At 41.2% G+C, this 21,752-nt stretch overlaps 1 protein-coding gene across 1 annotated transcript in view; it reads right to left on the reverse strand.

The window, feature by feature from the left end:
- The window catches only part of FANCC (FA complementation group C), a 281,479-nt gene that overhangs the window by 13,869 nt on the left and 245,858 nt on the right, over positions 1 to 21,752 (reverse strand). The window contains exons 11-15 of the mRNA XM_044920602.1: positions 20,669 to 20,768; positions 13,134 to 13,209; positions 10,595 to 10,676; positions 8,156 to 8,334; positions 3,688 to 3,890 (exon numbers count right to left, since the gene is read on the reverse strand). Coding sequence (XP_044776537.1) covers positions 3,688 to 3,890; positions 8,156 to 8,334; positions 10,595 to 10,676; positions 13,134 to 13,209; positions 20,669 to 20,768 — 640 coding nt within the window. The remainder of the gene's footprint in view (positions 1 to 3,687; positions 3,891 to 8,155; positions 8,335 to 10,594; positions 10,677 to 13,133; positions 13,210 to 20,668; positions 20,769 to 21,752) is intronic.

Genomic DNA, 21,752 nt, shown 5'->3' on the forward strand with positions numbered 1-21,752 from the left:
TCTTTCTTTCTTTCTTTTCTTCCTTCCTTCCTTTCCTTCCTTTCCTTCCTTCCTTCCCTCCCTTCCCTCCCTTCCTTTCCTTCCTTCCTTTCTTTCTTTCTATTTATTTATTTATTTATTTCCAGAGAGTGAATGGGGAAGGGGCAGAGGGAGAGGGAGAGAGAGAATATTAAGCAGGCTCTGCACCCAGCATGGAGCCCAACACAGGGCTTGATCTCACGACCCTGACATCATGACCTGAGCTGAAATCAAGAGTTGGTCGCTTAATCAACTGAGCCACCCAGGCGCCCCATTAGTTCTTCTTTAAATGTTTGGTAGAGGGTGCCTGGGTGGCTCAGTTGGTTAAGCGACTGCTTTCGGCTCAGGTCATGATCCTGGAGTCCCTGGATCGAGTCCCGCATCGGGCTCCCTGCTCGGCAGGGAGCCTGCTTCTCCCTCTGACCCTCCCCCCTCTCATGTGCTCTATCTCTCTCATTCTCTCTGTCTCAAATAAATAAATAAAAAATCTTTAAAAAAATAAAAAATAAAAAAAATAAATGTTTGGTAGAATTCACCTGTGAAGCTGTCTGGTCCTGGAATTTTGTCTTTTGGGAGTTTTAAAATAACTGATTCAATATCATTACTTATAATGAGTCTACTCAGATTTTCTATTTCTTCACTACTCAGTCTTGGATGGTTGCTTGTTTCTAGGAATTTATCCCGTTTCTTCTAGGTTTTCCAACCTGCCCGGGGAAGGGAGCAATTTATTAGTGTATAGTTGTTTGTAGTAATCTCTTATGATCCTTTGTATTTCTGTGATTTCAGCTGTAATTTCTTTCATTTCTGATTTTATTTCAGCCCTCTCTTTTTTTCTTGATGATTCTGGCTGGAGATTTTCAATTTTATCTTTTTAAAGAACCAGGTTTTAGTTTCATTTATCTTTGTGTGTGTGTGTGTGTGTGTGTGTGTATGTGTAGTCCCTCTTCCATTTATTTCTGCTCTGATCTTTATTATTCCCTTACTTCTACTAACTTTGGGCTTTGTTCTTCTCTTTGTAGTTTCTTTAGATATAAAGGTATAAAGTTAGGTGGTTTATTTGGGATTTCCTATTTCTTGAGGTGGGCCTGTATTGCTATGAACTGCTCTTTCAACTGCTTTTGCTGTGTGTCATAAATTTTGGAAAGCTGTTCCCATTTTCATTTGTCTCACGGTATTTCATTTGTCTCAGGTGACAAAAATGCCTCCAACACGTTCATGATTCAAAAGCGCCTGTTGCTGACTTTTTGAAATAACTGAGTAGGTATTTTGTTGAATGTCCCTCAATTGGGGCTTGTCAATTACTTTTCTCAATATTAGACTGGGGCTACAGGTTTTGGGGAGGAAGACCACAGAAGTGCCACTTTCATCACAATATACTAAGGGTACCTACAGTCAACACGACTTACCACTGTTCCTGTTGACCTTGATCACTTGGCTGAGGTAGTGGCTGAAAAGCGACTATTATAACTTATACCTGGCCAGAGGTAAAACATTAGTTGGTACTGAGGTCTATGGACACATGGACATTTTTTAGCTCTCACCTATGAAGTTCATCCACCCTAAACAGACTTGAAATAAAGTGAGGTATGCACTGTATAAAATGATACAATAGATTTTGTGTTGGGGTGGGCCCCGAGGAGATGGCACCTAGGATGTGTTAACAGGTGAGTCCTCTTCTGCTCTTGGCAATGCCCAAGCTCTTGAGAGGCCTTCTGTCTGAACACGAGAGGCAGGACTGACAGGCTGGCTGCTGTAGCCTGCCTGCTCAATGCTGACTGTTCTACTAGGACTGAGGAGAACCTCCTGAGTGCTGGTTTCTGAGGTTCTTGGCAGTCCCACTTATCACTGGGACTCCCCTCATATTCACATTCAAACAGAACCTGCCCGGGGAAGGGAGCAAGAGGGGGTTTTCTGGGTGCTGAGACCATTCTTTTCTTGATTTGGTTGCTGGCTGCATAGTTATTTTTGGTTTATGAACATTAATCAAGCTGTACATTTTCTGCATGTATATTATATGTTAATAAAAAATAAAAACAAAAGCAAATAAAAATTCTAAGAGTCAGCTTGTGGATGCTTTTTAAATTTGCTCTTTTATCCATTTTTAAGTGGACAATTCATTGGCATGAAGTAAATTCATAGTACTGTACAACCATCACTAACCATCACTATTATACATTTCCAGAACTTTTTTTTTTTTTATCCCAGTCAAGCTCTCCATCCCTCTCCCCTGCCCAGCTTTTGGTAACTTCTATTCTACTTTTTGTCTCTATAAATTTGCTATTCTAGGTACCTCATATAAGTGAATCATACAGTACGTGTCCTTTTGTGTCTTGCTTATTTCAGCATAATGTCCTCAAGGTTCATCCATTTGGTAGCATGTATTAGAACTTCATTCATTTGTAGGGCTTAAAAATATCCCATTGTATGTACCGACCACACTTTATTTACCCATTTATCTGCTGCTGGACACTTGGGTTGTTGTGCATATTGGCTATTGTGCATAATGCCACTGTGAACAGGGGTGGCTAAGTGTCTGTTTAATTCTATAAATTCTTTTACAGAGAAATAGAATTGCCAGATCATATGGTAATTCTGGTTAACTTTTTCAGGAACCATCAAACTCTTCCACAGTGGCTATACAATTTTAATATTCCCCAATGGAAATATATGAGACTTCCAATTTTTCTTTTTCCTTTTTTTGAGAGTTCCAATTTCTCTACATCCTCACCAATACTTGCTCTTTTCCATTTTGTTTTGTTTATAATAGCCATCCTAGTGGGTGTGGAGTATGACCTCATTCTGGGTTTTGATTTGCACTTCCCTAATGGCTAATACTGTTGAGCATTTTTTCACGTGTTTGATGGCCACCTGTATATCTTCTTTGGAGAAATGTCAATTCTAATCTGTTTTGACCTTTGATCAAATCTGATCTGACCTTTGATTTAGATTTTTTCTATTGCTAAGGTGTAAGAATTCCTAATATATTGTGGATACTAAACCCTTATCAGATATATGATTTCCAAATGTTTTCTTCCCATTCCATGCCTTTTCACTGTCTTACTAATATCTTATGATGAACAAGAGGTTTTTAATTTTGATGAAGTTCAATTTATCTACTTGTTGTTGTTGCCTGTGCCTTTGGTGACATTATCCAAGAAGTCACTGCCTAAGCCAATGCCATGAATAATACTCACTTTTTACTTGGACCATTCTTTATCTCTCATGTCAGCTGGGTTTCAGGAAGGAATTCACTGTAATTAGCAAACATTTTTTTTTTTTTTAATTAACAAAACTCTTTGGATTGCTACAGTGAACACACCTCACTGAAGTCTTGGTCCTCTTCGTGAGGAAGGGAGTCATGCAATGTAGCTAAAAGAATAAGTACATGAGGACACAGAAGAACTAGCTTTGGCTATGGGCCCTGGCAGCAAGCTGTGACCTAGAAGAAGTCACCTCCCTTCTCTGAGCCTCCATTTTCTCTTCCATGTCATGAAGGTGTTACGAGGGGTAGGCTCTGGAGTCCCAGCTGTCAATTTCATTGCCTGTCCTTCCATGTTTGGATAGCACCCTGGTACACACACTCGTCAAAGGCCAGACCCTTGGGCAGACAATCCACCTCTTCTCTGGAATGTGAGTGAGACTTAGCATGCTAGAAAAGGGGAGACTTACAAGGGTGATGACTTCCCGGGCAATCACATGGCCGCCAGGAGCCCAGAGCAGGAAGTTCAAGACGAGGCGCCTGATCAGCTGTTGACACAAAGGTGGTCTGGGGTCTCTGTCTTGGCTCTCTGCAGCTGCTGCCTGCAGATCCTTGGCTGAGAGAGTCGGACTTCTGAACAGCTTCTTGAGGTGGCCGAGCACTGCCTTTACCTCTATCTGGGAAGTATAATTTCAAAGGTGAGATATTAGGGAAGAATCAACACAAGCATAATTCTAGGACTGATTTGGGACTTTGAAGCAACCCCCAGAAAGACGAGAGGACTGGCGCCCGAGGGAAGGCAGACAGAGGCGACTCATGTCTGAGCTTACACACTGCTCCACACAAACCCAAATGGGCGTAATGGAAATTTCTTGACTTTCTTTCGTCTTGCTCACTAAGCAGCCAAGGCACCATGCCAGGAATTGACCTTTTTTTTTTTTTAAAGAAAGGAAATGGAGAAAAATCCTCAGCAGAATGTAGTCAGATTTTTATATTGTGGGAAAAAGAACAAAAAGCTCCTTGAAGACTCGCTCACTATCACAGCCACAAATCAGTTAAAGCCCCATGCAACTGGACCTCCACTGAGCCAATGTTCTGATAAGAATGAGTTTGCCTTTTGTCTTTTGCTATCTTTGAGGGGTGGAAACACACACACACACACACACACACCACATTTGTTTTGTTTTCGACACAGGGACAGTCTGTTCATACATGTTTAAAGCCCAAGCAGAGGTCACAAGTCTGTGGAATCCACATAATAATGGTGATTGTTATAGGTCTGTGGGTTGTTTTTGCATAAAAAATACTTATTTCATGCTGAGACTTCTGCTTGCTAGAAGAATGGTATCAAGTTGTGACTTGGAAACAAAGAAAAAACTGAAAGCCATAGATCCAAAATGCCACATGGCACTCATGAACAGCTATGTTCCGTCATTTTCGGAAGAATACTTAGGCCTATTCTGAGAATTCCCATGACCAATTTTATGGATTTTGTGTGAGTCTTTTTTTTTTTTTTTTCCTGGAAGTTAAGGCCTCATTCAATGAAGTCTGTCATAAACTCCAGTACACTAGGAGTGCTGTGTGAGTTATTCTGACCACAGTCCAAGACCGTGAGAAACTGCACCATGGGGCTCTTCCACGGAGAATGGCAGCATTCCAACAGGAGAGGGCTACTCTCTCACTACCTCCTCCTGTCAGCTGGGCCCAGCCTGCCCTCATCTGATGGTGTCTATGGGAGCCCAAGACCCTCCTCTCATCTAAATGGTGTGCAAAAATGTCAGAGCTTAGGAAGTTATGCCTTCATATCCATTTTGTTCTTGACTGAAATCTTCTTGATTTTCTACCCTTGTCCAGTACTCCCAAGACTGGTCTTCTTCATCCCAGACTATCTTTCCCTTTAAATGCCTTCCATGTCCATAAGCTTCTACCTGACATGCCAAAACTATTTTTTTATTTTTTTTTAAAAGATTTTATTTATTTGACAGAGAGAGAGAGAGAGCAATCACAAGTAGGCAGACAGGGAGGCAAAGGGAGAGGGAGAAGCAGGCTGCCTGCTGAGTATGGACCATGCAGGGCTCGATCCCAGGACGCTGGGATCATGACCTGAGCAGAAGGCAGACGCTTAACCCGCTGAGCCACCCAGGCGTCCCCCGACATGCCAAAACTTTAAATGCTTTTTCATTTGTTTTTAGGTAAAAGACATAAGCTTTCTTTTCTAAGTAGTACTTTTTATCCTGCATTGTGAAAATTTACATATGCTCACTGCAGAAATTTAGAACAAAAAAGTATCTAACTCCACTACCCAAATAAAAGTTCTGATCTAACTTGATCTCAGGCTGGTCCTGCTCCATTGTCTCCAGGGGAGATGGAGGAAACCAGGTAGGTTCACATCCTTCTCATCTTTTTCCCATGCCTTGTGCACACAGCACTCACTATGCACTATGTTTTCTTTGCGTTTTCACAATGCACTGTAAGCAATGTCATGCATCTATGACAGTCTTTGAGAACATGATTTTTCATGGCAGAATGCTAGTCCATGGTTAGAATATGTCACAATTTATTTAGTCAGTTCTTTACTATTCAAAGTTTAGGCCATTTGTCATGTCTGCAATTACAATAATGCTCATGTCTCATATATAAATCTTTGTATGGATCTCTAATTACTTCCCTAGGGTAATTCCTAGAGGTGGAATGACAAAGTTAGAGTATGAACCCTGGCCTAATTCTTAGGGATATACAAACACAGGCATTTTTTGTTTTTATCATGATCCAATTCAAAGTTAGCAAAAGAAGATGGACACTGGCTGGCAGTGAACACGGTCTGCAGAGAGAAGGGTGGTTTTGTGCGGCGGCTGCTCTTGCTTCCCTGCTACTGAACCTCAAGGGTGGTCAGGGGAGGGGGTGCTTCTAGCTACAGTATGCTATCAGGGCTGAGCGATTAACTGGATTTAATGACACCTTTTGGGGAAAAGGCACAGATGCTGTCAGGCTCATTCAAATCTCCCAATAATCACACGTTCAAAGGCAGCTCACAGTTCGTTTCTCAAGTCACCCAAGAGACCATCAAAGGGATTAAAGCTCAAAAAACCCAGGAGAGCGAGAGGCATGTCTTACTAGTTAAACTAGGAAAACTGGGCCCACTTGCTTCTCAGGATGTCACACACACCAGCGCCTCAGGTTGGGCACCAAGGAGGAAGAAAGAAGCTTTGGGATCACAAACATGGAGTGTGGCTTCAATCACAAGACGAATAGCCACCTCTGACAGGATAGCTAAGAAGGAAGCGAACATGCTGGTGCTAAACTACTCTGAGTGTGCTAATCTAATTTTTTTAAAGATTTTATTTATTTGAGAGAAAGCAAGAGAGAGCATGAGCTGTGGGGAGGGTCAGAGGGAGGGGGAGAAGCAGACTCCCTGCCGAGCAGAGAGCCCAATGTGGGGCTCGATTCCAGGACCCTGAGATCATGACCCGAGTTGAAGGCAGATGCCCAATCCAACTAAGCCACCCAGGTGCTCTAAGCTAATCTATTTTTATCCAGTATGCCTAAGCATCCCTGGAGTAAGAACTATGCACAGGTTTTATTAAAAAAAAAAAAAAAAAAAAAGACCAAGTTAAGTATTAGAAAGACATGCCAATGCAGAACTTTCTAGAACTTACATTTTTGGGGGGGACAACTTATTTCTCTATATTTCAAAAGTGAACCTCTGTTGGTTTCTATGATCGATATAGAATTTAACACATAACCTACCTACTTAGCTTATAAAGAATCAAAGTATATATAACAGGGCTTTGGAAATCATGCATGTGCTACATGCAAGTGCTACATGCATTTTAACTACTACTATCATTAAAAATAAGGATTTCCCTTAATTAGGATTAGGATTTCCCTTAATTAGTTTGATATTTTAAAAGGGAAATAGAAGGCTTTCTTTTTAATATACTAACCCTCAAATACATATGTGGATTATGATAATTTCTTTAAAATGTTCTATTTTTGATCCAAAATAATCACAAAATTTCCACTTTTTAAAATCCAAAACTCTTTTTTTCCTCTACCATGCAAGCCTTTAAACAAGTAAAATATACAGACATATCTGTACTAGTCCGCTTTTTTCCAACAATGGAAAACATCAAGCAAAAAGGAGCACTGCTCTCTACATAAAGAAACCTGCTCCCTTTAATTATTAAAATTAGCAAAAAGTTCTAGCTTTAGTTAAAGTTTTAAAAACCAACAAATAAATGTTTGCAAGGGAGGTGCCAATGCCTTTAATCAAAGCACTGCTTCCTGTAATCATTATACTCCACATAAAATAACAACTCTCTTTGCCATAGACAGTCAGTCTAGTACTTAGCGGCTCTGTTATTTATGGAATGCCCAAGTCCTTTTTCAGAAGCTAAGGGGTTAATATCAGATTACTTTAGTAAGAGTTCTAAACAAAGCTGGTAATGTGAGGATCTGTTGACTGAGCCAAGAAAGCAGTAAGTCAAGACAGGCCGGGCTGCTGATCAGAGAGAGGACAGTGCTCCTCAGAAGAGCAGTCAGACTCCGCATAGCAAATGCTAGAGGACGTGGCCCCTGGGCCAGGAGCGTCTGTAAATGAGGGCAGAGGTGGCAGCTGAGCAAGAACAGATAAAACAATGTGGGGGACAGAAGGGCTATGCCTCATCTCCTCCATGCTTCCTGGGAAAGCAGAGTGGCAGGCTCCGGTCTCCAGGCAACTCTGTGAGGCAAGAAGACGTCTCCGACCACAAACTCAGCACCCGTGCACTCACTTATCTGGGTGGACATCGACATGCTTCCACAATGAACACAGTGAACACTCAGTGCTTAGGTGCCTGGGGGTTAGTGGAAGCCAAACCCACTACAGGGCCCCTTCCTGCAGCATCCTTTCTGATCCCGAGACGGACCCGGAGCACCACACAGAGTGGGCCCTGCCACCCACCATGGTCTGTGTTCTCTGCAGACTCCCGTCACGTGGGCTGTAGCTGAATGCCAAGAGCCACAGCAGGGCCTCAGGGGGTTCAGCTTCTGACATCACTAACTGCTCAGCCACGATATCAGCCCATCCTCCAAAGTGAATGAACAAAAACCAGCACTCAAAGGGGCCTCCGTAGGACCTGGAACAGAATCAAAACACATGGCAGCCCGGCAACTTGATTTCTTTCTCCTTTTGGTTCTTAAAGCAACTGTAATGTTTGCAAATGGTTGGCTTGAATTGTTCTTATGCACTGAAGTACAACTTGCAAGGAATACAAGTTACACCCAGGAAAGTAGCTCACTATGCCATGCTGAACTCATCACAGGGCCATCAAAGGCAGGTCTTTCAAAACCCCATGTGCCCTGAGGACTTCAGACATTTAAATCTTTATATCCAAGGACCATGAGTACAGGACTTTGACAAAGAAAGATTCTGGACCATGACCAACAGGAATGCTACAAGATGAGAACCTGCAGGCACCCCTTCGCTTTCTGCCTGGCCTGCACAGCTGGGCTGCCATGGAAAGTGGGGCCCCCCAGCCATTATGCAGCCACCCAGAGAGCTCCAGAGCAAGAAATGAGGGGGCTCCCGGGGGTCCAGATGGAGACCAGAGAAGGGATGTAGACAGAAACATGCACGGTTTCCTTCTGACAAAACACAAGGTTCTGGTCAGTATTCTGGTAATTATGAATTTTTAATGGGCTGCATACTGTATTCTTTCCTGTCATCACGTATATGTCCAAGCTGAAAAGCTAGAAGCTTTTGTGAAGCTATCCTTCTGTCATGCTGGGAACTGAGAGGTGTCCTGGTTGTTTAAAGGGAAGACTCCAGTTAAGGAAAGGATCCATTAATATGCACAGTGACAGTGTCAGCAGCTTAATATCTCCCCTGGAGAAAATGGAGCAGACTGGCCTGAGATCAAGTTAGACCAGAACTTTCCTTCTGAACCAGGGAAGCTCCTGGAACAGGAGAGTTCTAGGCCTCTCTTGGTTTGATCTGGGCCCAAGTGATTAAATGTTTTGAAATCTAGCTTCTGGACAGTGGAGAGAAAAGAAAAAAGGAGGGTATTTATCTTATTTGTCCCACAGGAGGGAGAAGAGGTGCTCTGTGGGCCACATCAGTGGTCGGCTGGGTTATGATGTCTCAAAAGCAAAGGACAAGCTCCACAGGGTTTCTCCCCTACAGACCTCCCCTACAGACCTGAGCACCAGGGCTCTCTCACGCTCCCTGCTCACAGATGGGCATCACACCTGGATCAGAGCTCAGAGCTTGCCTTGCACAAATGGGCCTGGTCCTTCTTGCTGTTTTCTACCAATAACCGAGTATGTGAGGCAGTCCCAGTGGCCGGCTGAGAAAGCATCTAAACCTGCTCACCCACTCCTCCCTGCAGGTGGACCCTGAAATCTAATTAAGGCAGATCTAGGTTAAGTAGGAGTACTGTGAAGTTTTGGGTCTAGGTCCTGCTCTGCAACAGAGACAATCTGAAAGGATGCACATGGGGCTGACGGTGTTACAGGTTGTCAGTGAGTCCAACACTCTGATCCCCGCTTGGCTGCTAGTTCTTTTTGTCTCATTTATTGGTACGAATCTTGTTGAGGAGGGGTAGGTGAGTAACCGGCACAAAGCCTTCATCAGTGATCACGAACATAAGGAGGACCAAGTGGAATATGTGATGGTTCAGTGAGGAGATTACAGAGAATTTCAAAAGGGAATAGTGGCAAAAGGAACAAATAAAGACAGTCTTAGTAGGTTAGTATAGACAACAAATATTTGTACTCTACAAAAAAGTAAGTCAAGAGGAAGCTGAAGGGTGTTATGTCACAAAGAACTAAAAGCCTAAATGTGATTGCTTTTAGGAAAATAATGTATATGAGAGGATACTTAATATCATGTTAGAAATTAATTTATATTAGAATGGATTTTCTAACTTTAGAAAAATATTTATTAAAAAGAGGAGGAAAAGGGGCATTTTATCCTACTGTGCAGGAGAAGGTTAAAATTTCCTTCCGTAGAGAGTAAGAGGAAGGAGAAGACCAAGGGACCCAGAGGGCACCACCCTTCTCCTTCTGCATGGCTGGGGGTGGGGGCGGCATGCGGGCACTGCTTTTTTTATAGTGTCTATTTTTCTTATTGTTATGCTTATATATTTCAAAATCCAATACCGGCCATTATTCAGGACAGTTTCTATACAAGGTATTTACATACGTACCTGTTGATTCTGAGCGATACATGCAGCTCGCTATGTGCTTCCTCTACTTCTCACTCAGCAAAGTGCTTACCTGTTTGGGGATGGTCACAGACCAGTAAAGGCCATCCCCCGTCAGCCCTCCATAAAGGGACGATCAGGATCAAGAGAAACCACTGTGATGCAGACCTACGAGTCGTCAGGATTTGCTTACCCGTGAGTCTGGTCTTCAACTATTTCTCTGAGCATTTCAGAAATATGTTTCAGTGGCTGGTGCCACAGTTCTTGTGGGATCTCTGTGGGTAGAGAGACAGACCAGAGGGAACTGAAGAAAAGTCAAACCTATCAGGATCATCTGCTGCTAAGACCAGAAGAGCTTTGGAAAAATGCCTTGTTTTTCCTGGTCCATGGGACCCATACCACTGGTCTCATGCTGTTCCCAGTTGATATCCATCCCTTAGGCCTGGGAAGATCCTCAGTGTTACACAGAACTAACCTTCAATATATGGAAGGAGACAAACTGCAGCCTGCCCTAGGACTGGAAATGTTATGTTGCAGATACCCCAGGTTTTTTTCTTTTCTACCCTCCCCATCACTGACAATTCATGATTTCAAAGTACATGAAGATGGTAATAAAAGTCAACAGGGAACTAAGAATAGGTTGCCCAACTGTTTTTCTATGACTGTGATGAATTCAGAATATGATTTCAGGTTTAAAGGAAAGGCCAGGAAAATAATACACAGATATCGTACAAACAAATGTCCTTTCTTGAGTTAGTTTTTCTGGTTTCGTAATTATCCCATGGTTTTAGACACATCTGAACACGTATGTATCTGCAGTTCTACACAACATCTGACAAAGTTACCACATTTCCATGCAGTGATAGGCTCTGTAATTAAATACATCAGAAGATAATGTAAGCGATAGGGTAAGCACTGCTAATGACCCCACAAATGTCACGGGTTACAGGCTCGTACATTATCTTTCCCTCCTCTGAAATGCCCATAACTCTTGATTTGTAGCGTTTGAAGGCATGTTTCATTTTCTTCTTTGTATTAATTATTTAGATACTTATTTTATGTCCCCCCCTACTGTAGCTCTTGGATAGTCAGGGCTTGTAAGTGATCTATCTTTTATGCCCCACAGGACTTTACAGTGGACACAAAATCAATTTCTGATGAATAGAAGATTCTGCTATTAAAAAATACTTCAGGGGCACCTGGGTGGCTCAGTCGGTTAAGCATCTGCCTTCGGCTCAGGTCATGATCTCAGGGTCCTGGGATCGAGCCCCACATCGCGCTCCCTGCTCAGCAGGGAGTCTGCTTCTCCCTCTGCTCCTCCTTGTGTTCTTTCTTTCTCTGTCTCAGATAAATAAAGTCTTAAAAAAATACTTCAATTTGTGAACTTAACATTCATTTTTTCCCAAAAGTAATATGCTGAAAAGCAGAATAGGAGGAACTCCTGCTAAAATTCACTTATTTATTTTTGGACATAAATCTAGGACAGTCACATAAAGGAAAAGGTAAATGGCTGACTTCATGCCCAAGGTATCACCTTAGCCTTTTGTTTATAGATTTCCCAACTTAAAAAATAACAACTCCAGTATTTTTTCTGGAGCTCATTCAGCTTTGGCTGACCTCAGGCTTTGCTAATCTGACCTAAGCTGTAAAGTGTACCCCTAGAAAAGAGAAATGCTGACTTTTCTGTCTCGTTATCAAAGTTTTCCCATTGTGTTCCCACAGGGTAAGTTTCACAACACTGTTGACCCCAGGTCCCGCCAGCCTCATTACCACCTCTACCGCTAGCACCTGAGAGGACAGGGTCAGATGGGTCACTTTGGGTGAGAACCTACATCTTTTAGAAAAAGGAAAAAGAACTGGATTTTGTAAAATGCTCTGAAACTTTGAATCATCTACTTTCCTTGAATGAATCAACTTACTCAAGTCTCAGGAAAAATGCAAGTAAAAATGGCATAAAAAGGAAATACTACCGGCTCTTTCCCTCTTCTTTTTCCTTCCACAGTTAAAATGCCTTCTTCTCTGGCACAGACCACGCTGCGTCCGTGTGCTGCCTTTCCCTCAGATGCCAGGCTGCCACGGGGAAGGATGCCTTTATTCTCTATGCCTGAAACGTTGCCTAAACACAAGTTCCTACACACGCCAACAGGTCAACTCCAGTAAGGATGGAATCATCACTTCCCCAACTGGATGTGGCCAATGGAAGGCTGGCAAATGAGACCAGAGAAGGCCATGATCCAATACACTTACTGAATTCTTTCAAAAGTCTTCTTCCCTTGGCTCGGTTAGGAGAAATTTCCCCTAAATTTCCTAGGCTTTGTTCATCATTTTATCTTTCCTTCTGCAACAAGGGGCACAGAGTGGAAAGATGAAATACAAATAAACGTACTGTTTTAATCTTCCTCAGCCAAGTCTTGGCTTGATCCTGGCATTCAGGTGGATCTGGCCAGCACCAGTAGAAGCCCGTGTTATCCGGAGCAGACTATCAAAACTTAACGAGAGGCCATTTTTTTTTTTTTCTTTCTTTTGGTAAGTGATGATAACTGGGAAGTCCAGAAAATTCTCATTTCAAAATCCCACAGAATGTGAGACCCCGAGAGCTTAAAGGGATGTTAGAGATGACCAAGTCCGTCTCCCCTGTTTTATACATAAGGGACTGGTAGGGAAGGGTCATTATTTGTCAGTGTTCTTTCTCAGAAATTATTTTAATATGGGTAGAATCAACTTTCACGTACCTTTCGGGTGTTGGAGCAGCACCATAATAAGAGATGGAGAAGCATAAGGAAAGTAGGTCTTGAATGTAAACTTCAGCTACAAGAGAATAAAAACTTCAAAACCACATGGACATTACGGTTGAAAGGGATATTAAGAAAGAACAAAATCTTGCATCATCTACCCCAAAAAGACCTACTAGTACTAACATGGTCAGAATGTTTTCTTCAACATTTATTTTTAAAAAATGCTTCCAATAACCTTGTAAATATGTACCAGAAAAATGAACCTTTTTGAAATCACCTTCTGGGGCTTAAGAAAAATAAAGTTATGTTCCTGATGTCTTCATAGCAGTTCTTTACCTCACATGAACCCAATTATGCACATAAATCTCCTATTTAAGTGAGAGATTCCAAAGCGGTTGTGAGATGTTAGGTATTCCAGCATGATTTTTTAACAACAAAAAAAGCATGAAACAACAATGGTGCTTGCAACACTTTGAGGGCCAAAGCGCTACAGTTATTTATGCCCTCTGAAGGCAGAGTGGCTTTGAAGTATGTTTGTAAGAGATTAAAGGAAAATCTAGAAACAGTGAAGTGCTCGGGCTTTGATGAATTTTGGTAAATCTGTAAATCCATGTGACCATCATCCCAGTCAAAACAGAGAACATTTCTGTTACCCCAAAAACTTCATTTGTGGTTCCACCACTCCCCAGCAACCAATATTTTGATTTCCACAAGAGTTTCATTTTGCTTATTCTTGGATTTCATATGAATAGAATCATAGAGTTTGTATTCTTTTGTGTCTAATTTGGCTGAACATATTTTTTTTTCCTTAGATTCTTGCATGTTACTCTGCTTGTTGAGTAGTTCGTTCTTCCAGTCTTTTCTTATTGCTTGAAATAATCATTGTATGAATATACCATAATGTTTATTCATTCCCCTATTGATGGGTATTTGGGTTGTTTTCAGTTTGGGGCTACTATGAAAAAAGTGTCAAATTAACATTCATATTTATGTCTTTTTGTGGACATGTGTTTTCATTTTTCTTGGGTAAATAGCACAGGAGAAGAATTACTGAGTAGACGCCTGTTTAACTTTATTAAGAAAATGCCTAAAAAAAATAAAAAATAAAAAAAAAGCAAATGCCATGTAGTTTTCCAAAATGGTTGTACCATCTCACATTCCCACCAGCAATTTATGAGAATTCCAGTTGCTCCACACAGCAAACATTTGATATTGCCAATCTTACTAATATCAGCCAGCTGATTCCAGTGGGTATGAAATGTCACCTCTTTATGCGTTCACTATGCATCTTCTTGACAGCAAATGATGTTGAACAATTTTCATGTGTTTAGTGCCAACTTATGTATCTTTTTTGAAGTATGTATTCGTTTCTTTTCTACATTAAAAAAAACCTGAGTTGTTTCTTAGGGAGTAAGAGATCTTTATATATTCTGAACACAAGTTCTCTGTCAAACATATGTATTGAAAATATTTTCTCTCATGTGGTGGCTTGCCTTTTCACTTTCTTAACGAAACTACCAAAGAAAAGAAGCTTTTCATTCTGATGAAATCTATAATTTACCCAATTTTTCTTGTATGGTTTATGCTTTTTTTGCATCCATTGTAAGAAAACTTAGATTGTTCCAATGTAAAAAAAGATACTCTCCTATGTTTTCTTCTAGGAGCTTTATAGTTTTAGCATTTACGTTGAAGTCTATGATCTATCTCTAATTAATTTTTGTATTTTGTGAGGCAGAGGTTCGTTTTTTGCCATATAGATATCCAGCTGTTTCAGCACATCTGTTCAAAATGTTCCTTTCCCCATTGAATTGCCTTGGTGTCTCTGTCAACGACCAACTGACCATACACACACACACACACACACACACACACACACATATTTCTGGACTCTTCACTCTTCAGTTCTACCAATCTATCTATCCTTTGGCTGATACCTCACGGTCTTAATTACCGTAGCTTAAAGTCTTGAAATCAGGTAGTATGCGTCTGCTGGGGTTTGTCTTTTTTTTTGCATTTGTTTTTCACAATTGTTCTGGCTATTGTTCTGGAATTTTATGGGTTCTCTCTTCACATATTTAAGTTTCTTAAAGCAATGTTCTGTAGTTTTCAGTGTAGAGGTCTTATACATCTTTTATTAAATTTACATCTAAGTATTATTATATTTTTTTAAAGATTTATTTATTTATTTTGGGGGGGTAAAGAGAGAGCGTGGGGGCGAGGGGCGGAGGGAGAGGGAAACCAGACTCCATGCTCAATACGGAGCTGAAGCAGGCCCTATCTCAGGACCCCAAGATCAGGACCTGAGCCGAAACCAAGAGCTGGACATCCAACTGACAGCGCCACCCAGATGCCCCTTAAGTATGTTATATGTAACTGTGCATTTGTCTTTCTCTCTTTACTTCTGTCAATTTTTGCTTCATGTATTTTGGAACTCTCTTATTAGGCACATATCCATCTATAATTGGTATTTCTCCTGATGACCTGACCATCGTGCCATTATAAAATGTCCCTCTTTTTATCTCTCGTCATACCCTGTCCTCAAGTCTACACCATCTGCTGCTAATAGCGCTGTACCAAATTTCTGTGATGATTACTTGTATAGCCTATCTTTCCTTTCTTTTACTTTACTCTGTGTCTTTATAATTAGAATGGGTCTCTTGAAAACAACATACAGTTGGATCTTAGTTTATCCAATTTGACATTTGTGCCTTTTTACTAGCATATTTAGCTAATTTTTATTTAATTTTTGTAATTAATGTGCCTGTTAGTATGTTTGGGTTTAAGTCTACCTTTTGATGTAAGTTTTCGTTTGTCCCATTTATTTATTTTTTGTTTCTCTGGCAGCTCACAGCCCTGTCTTATGACACCTCAAGTCCATCAGATTGTGCCTTCAGTTCTGGGCACCTGTGACCCCACAAAACCCCCTCCCACTCCTCACATGAGAGACCTAAGGAGACGGTTAGCAGAAATCCCAATGTGGTTTCCTTTTTCAAGGCTTAAATCTCCTCCAGTTTCTATGTGCTTTTTTAGTGGCTCTCTAGTACCTTCAAGTAGTTTTTAAACATATTTTGCTCAGAGTTTATAATTTTCATTAGGAGATTTAGTCTATTATTGGACTCTGCCATTGCTGGAACCAGAACCTGAACTGATTTGCTGTTTGTACTAAGCCATTAGGCAAGTTTAGAAAATGTGGCTTGTTGTGGCAACACTAGTCCAACTGGGCACATTGACGGAACTGCACTGTGCTTGCCAAATACAACAAGGGTGAGAGGAAAGGATAAAAAGAGAATGCGAAGCACTTAAGATAAGTATTTCTGACAATGGGAAAGAATGTGGATGAATGGGATTTCTCATAAACTGTTGGGGGGAATATAAATTGGTACATCCACATATGAAAACAATTTGGCAGTATCTACAGAAGCTAAATCTTTGCATACCTAATAACCAGCACTTCCACTCCTATATATATATATATCCCAGAATGTTCAGGGCAACCCTATCTCTAAAAGAAAACAAAATCTGGAGACAACCCAGAGGCCTACCACCACTTTCCCAACAGAGTGCTATATACAGCAACACCCCACCGTGGCCACACACGACATAGAGCAATCTTGGTGAGTGGGAAAAGCAAGGCTCAAAAGACTGCACACAGTATGCTACTCTTGTTTGTTGTTTGTTTTATGAAGTGCAAAAAAGTAAAGAAAACATGGTTTAGGAAATCCCATATATGTGATTACATTATTTTCAGGAAAAGCAAAGGAATGATAAACATAAACTCAGAACAGTGGCTACATGGGGGAGATAGGCAAGGCTGTAAGACAGAGACAGGCTATACGGATACATGTAAATTATTGTTACCAGTCCAGGTCTCATTTGGATATCAGATTCATAAATATTCATTTTATTAAGAATAAATGCATGACGGGCGCCTGGGTGGCTCAGTTGTTAAGCGTCTGCCTTTGGCTCAGGTCATGATCCCAGAGTCCTGGGATCGAGTCCCACATCGGGCTCCCTGCTCGGCTGGAAGCCTGCTTCTCCCTCTCCCACTCCCCCTGCTTGTGTTCTTGCTCTTGCTATCTCTGTCTCTGTCAAATAAATAAAATCTTTAAAAAAATAAAAAAAGAATAAATGCATGAATGAATGAATAAGACACAGAAAGGAAAGAGTGTTATGCATGGATCACACAGGACACAGGGTGTTATGCATTAAGGATTATGAGTAATCTAAAAATGGGCACTCAAGAAGGCAGGAGATCAATGATGAGAAATGGCCGTTGATTAAAAAGGCAGGCAATCAGGAATAGCCCTACAAAGAGAAATGACATAATATATGTATATGAAGGCCTGTGCAAAGATAAGAGGTTACTGCCCTCTTATTCTGAGACCAAAGTCAGGGCAATGAATTCTTCTTTCTTTTTTGGATCCCTGCCTTACTTTCCACTGGGACTCAGTGTGTACCCCTCCATACTGCCAGACCAGTGTAGCCTAAGCAGGGTGATATTCTAAAAGGAAAGCAACAAAAATAGAAAAGAAAAGCAACAGAAATAGAACAATCTTAAAATCCGTATGGAACCACAAAAGACCCTGAACAGCCAAAGCAATCTTGAGAAAGAAGAACAAAGCTAGAGTCAGCAGACCCTCTGATTTCAAACCTTATTATAAATCTATAGTAATCAAAACAGTATTGTACTGGCATAAAAACAGACCCACAGATCAACAGAACAGAGAGCCCAGAAATAAACCCACACATACATGGTCAAGAAGCCAAGAATACACAAAGGGGAAAGGACAGTCTCTACAATTAATGGTGCTGGGAAAACTGGACAGCCACATGTAAAAGAATGAAACTGGACCACTATCTTAACAACATATACAAAAAATAAACTCAAAATAGATTGAAAATAGACTGAAACCATAAAACTCCTAGAAGAAAACACAGGTGGGAAGTTCCTCAACAATGGTCTTGGTGATGATTTTTGTATCTGATTCCAAAAGCAAAGAGAACCAAAGTGAAACTAAGTAAGTGAACTACATCAAACTAAAGAGCTTCTGTACAGCAAAAGAAACCATCAACAGAATGAAAAGGCAACTACCAAATAGGAGAAAATATCTGCAAATCATATATCTGATAAGGGGTTAATATCCAAAATATATAAAGAATTCATTAAAATTCAATACAAAAAAAATCTGATTTAAAAAATGGGCAGAAAATATGAATAGACATTTTTCCAAAGAAGACCTACAGATGGCCAACAGGTACATGAAAAGGTGTTCAACATCACTCATCATCAGGGAAATACAGATCAAAACCACAACAAGGAATTGCTTCACATCCGTTAGAAGAGCTAATATCAAAAAGACAAGAAATAACAAGTGTTGGCAAGGATATGGAAAAAAAAGGAACCCTAGTGCACTGTTGGTGGGAATGTAAATTGGTGCAGACACTCTGGAAAGCAGTATGGAGGTTCCTTGAAAAATTAAAAATAGAACTACCAAATGATCCAGTATCCCACTACTGGGCATTTACCCAATGAAAATGAAAACACTAACTCAAAAAGATAGTTAATTAACTATACCCCCTATGTTTACTGTAGCATTGTTTACAGTAGCAATGACATGAAAACAACCTAAGTGTCCACTGATGGATGAATGGATAAAGAAAATGCGGTCTATGTATATACAATGGACTATTACTCAGCTGTTAAAAAAGGTGCTATCTTGCCATTTGCAACAACATGGATGGAACTTGAGGGCATTATCCTAAGTGAAGTAAGTCAGACAGAGAAAGATAAATACTATATGATATCACTTATATGTAGAATCAAGAAACAAATCAAAGCAAAACACCCCTTGAGCTCACAGATACAGAGAACAGACTGGTGGTTGCCAGAGGCAGGCTGGGGAGTGGGAGAAATGAGTGAAGGGGATCAAAAGGTACAAACACTTCCAGTTATAAAATAAATAAGTCTCATGGATGTAACATACAGCATAGTGACTACAGTTAATAACACTGTATTGCATATCCAAAATCTGCTAAGAGAGTAGATCTTAATAGTTGTCACTACAAGAAAAAAAATTCTGTGACTTTGTGGTGACAATGTTAACTAGACTTACTGTAACATTTCACAATATATACAAATATTGAATCATTATGTTGTACACTTGAACCTGGTATTTGTTAATTAGACCTCAATAAAAAAAAATAAGAATAGACAAATGACTCAAAAGCAACCGCAACTCCAGTCAGAATCCGCAGTGCCCAAGACCAACAGCCAGGAGCAAGGCTGATAAGAAAAACACACTTAAGCTAATGCTTTCACCAGTGTCTTCAGCCCCAGCCTAGGTGTTGTTCAGGAGTCAAGGGGGCAGGTTTTCTAGAGGCTGGTTCCTAACTGGGAATACAAAAAATGCACAAGGGAGGATAAAAGATATTTACAGTTATGCCTCAAAATGGGTGTGAGGGCCAACCAATGCCTTTCAGCAGAGCTCTCCTCCTGAATTCCAGGCTGGGTACCACTGAAACGTGGTTTGCTACAGTCTATTTAACCTCCCTAGGGAAAAAGGATGGGAGAAAACACATCATAAATATTTATGATTGCCTTAAAAAGCGGAAACATCTGCTAAAACCTGAGAGATTTCTTTGGTGCAGGGGTGTGTGGGATTGTAGCAGGTAACAGTCACACAGCACTGCTCTCTTCAGTCAGGCTGTGGAAAGCATGGTGAGGGACCATGGCCTACCTCCTGGGAAGCTGCAGTGGACCCAGGCGCCCAGACAGGCAAGGCCCCACACATAGTATAGGGCAGTTAAAGTGCCCAACAGTGAAAGCTCTGGTGGGAACGCTTCCTGTTTCACAAGGTCCCTCTAATCAGTCCCCGGCCCTTGGCAGGGCTTGTCTGGCTTCTGCTGATGGGGCCCCACAGTACAAGTCTTCCTACAGCCCTCACGCCTGGCTTCTCGCTCGCTGATTGTGTCCAACTCGCACTTCTTGGTCACCGCCACTCCTAGCTGCTTCTCTACAATGATTCAAATCTCTCCTCGTCACTTTTACTGGCTCCTTTCTCTCCTGGAACCCAATTCACATTTGGGTCTCTCCTAGCTAGGCAAGGAAACTCTAATAATTAAGAATGCCCAGCACTCCTTTGTAATATGTGGCATTCCTTCTTAGCACCTGCCATATAGACTCCAGAATGCCTGGGCAGGGCGGAGGCCCGCTTGGCAGACAGCATGCAACACAGGCGCCGGAAAATGCCTCCTCCAGGGTGGCACGTGCTGGCATGAGGAGTCCTCTTACACAAGAGCAGGTAAATGCTTCTGGGTACCAGGGCACAGGACAGACAGAAACTATCCTGATTTATTTTCAACTAAAATGGTTTTACCTTTGCTGGGGCATTCATTTGGAAGCTTTCTTCATAAGCAAAACAGTTTATCAAAATTACTAAAAATAAAGTGCTCCTTCCTGGTGATTAGCTAGATACTCTTAACAGCCTTTTTTTGTCTTTGGGGGAATGAGTAATATATGCAATATAACAAACCTGCTTGTTTTTTTTTTCCAGAGCTTCCATAAAGCACCGTGTAAACACTTGAATAGCGGCTAGTACTTCTGGGGCTCCGTCGGTTTCCAGGAGTGCACACCTGAGCAATGCAAAGCCAGATTACACCACACGTAATGATTAATCTGGCAAACACGTGAGCCTGAATTGTAAAAGGAAAGAGTGGAAACGTTCTTTTTGTGCCATAAGCTTCAGCAGTATCTTAGCTCATCAGATTTCAGTCCTCGTGTGAAAGTAGGAGAAATCTCACTCCTTTTCTAAATACTTCCATTAAAATAGCAATCGGCGGAGCTTCCTTTCTTGGTTTTTAAATTATTAAGCACTGCATATCCCTTCCACATAGGCCTGAGTGCTCTTTAGAAATACTCACACATTGTACGCCCAGGCATGCAAAATCAACAGACCTTTTGCTTTTTCAAGTGGAGAAAGAGCTGCCCAAGCGGGTAAAATGCCTTGGTCAAATCCACCCAGAGAAGCGGTGAAAGAATCTGTGAAAAATCTGCCTTGTACCTGGACTGGTTTTTGTGCATTTTCATACAACTAACTATATGTTGAAACAAAAGAAATCAACTCAAACTTTGCTCGCTTTAAACTAAAAACATCATTCTGACTTACTCCTGTGCTCATTTATTTAGCCTGAAGTTGGTATGTTAAGACCAACTCAAGGACTGGGTTATTTGCTGTTGTAAAAATTCCTTTCCCCAGGGTTACTGTCTGCCCTGGAGGCTCTACTGCTGAGGGCGAGGGGGATGAAGGCGGGGAGAGTAAGCGCCAGCACCCAGGAAAGATGGAAACCCTCCCTTGGTAACAAGATCCCACTAACGGCCAGCCATGACCCAACCTGGTATCTAGTGGTCTCTCATCTCTCTTCACCTGTAAATCCAATGAACTTCCTAAGAAGTACTCATATTTGTAAAATTAATGTGTTTTAGGATAACATGCATAGTTGATTTTGCCTTTCAGCTCTAAGAATGGCATTATTTATTTCTTTTTCTCAGTTTTTCCTTAGCTTTAAATTCCTTTAAAAAGATCGGTCAGCCCTCATGTGGTGAAGGGAGTACACTGC

Source organism: Neomonachus schauinslandi, chromosome 13 (genome assembly GCF_002201575.2).
Source record: "Neomonachus schauinslandi chromosome 13, ASM220157v2, whole genome shotgun sequence".
Taxonomy (NCBI): Eukaryota; Metazoa; Chordata; class Mammalia; order Carnivora; family Phocidae; genus Neomonachus; species Neomonachus schauinslandi.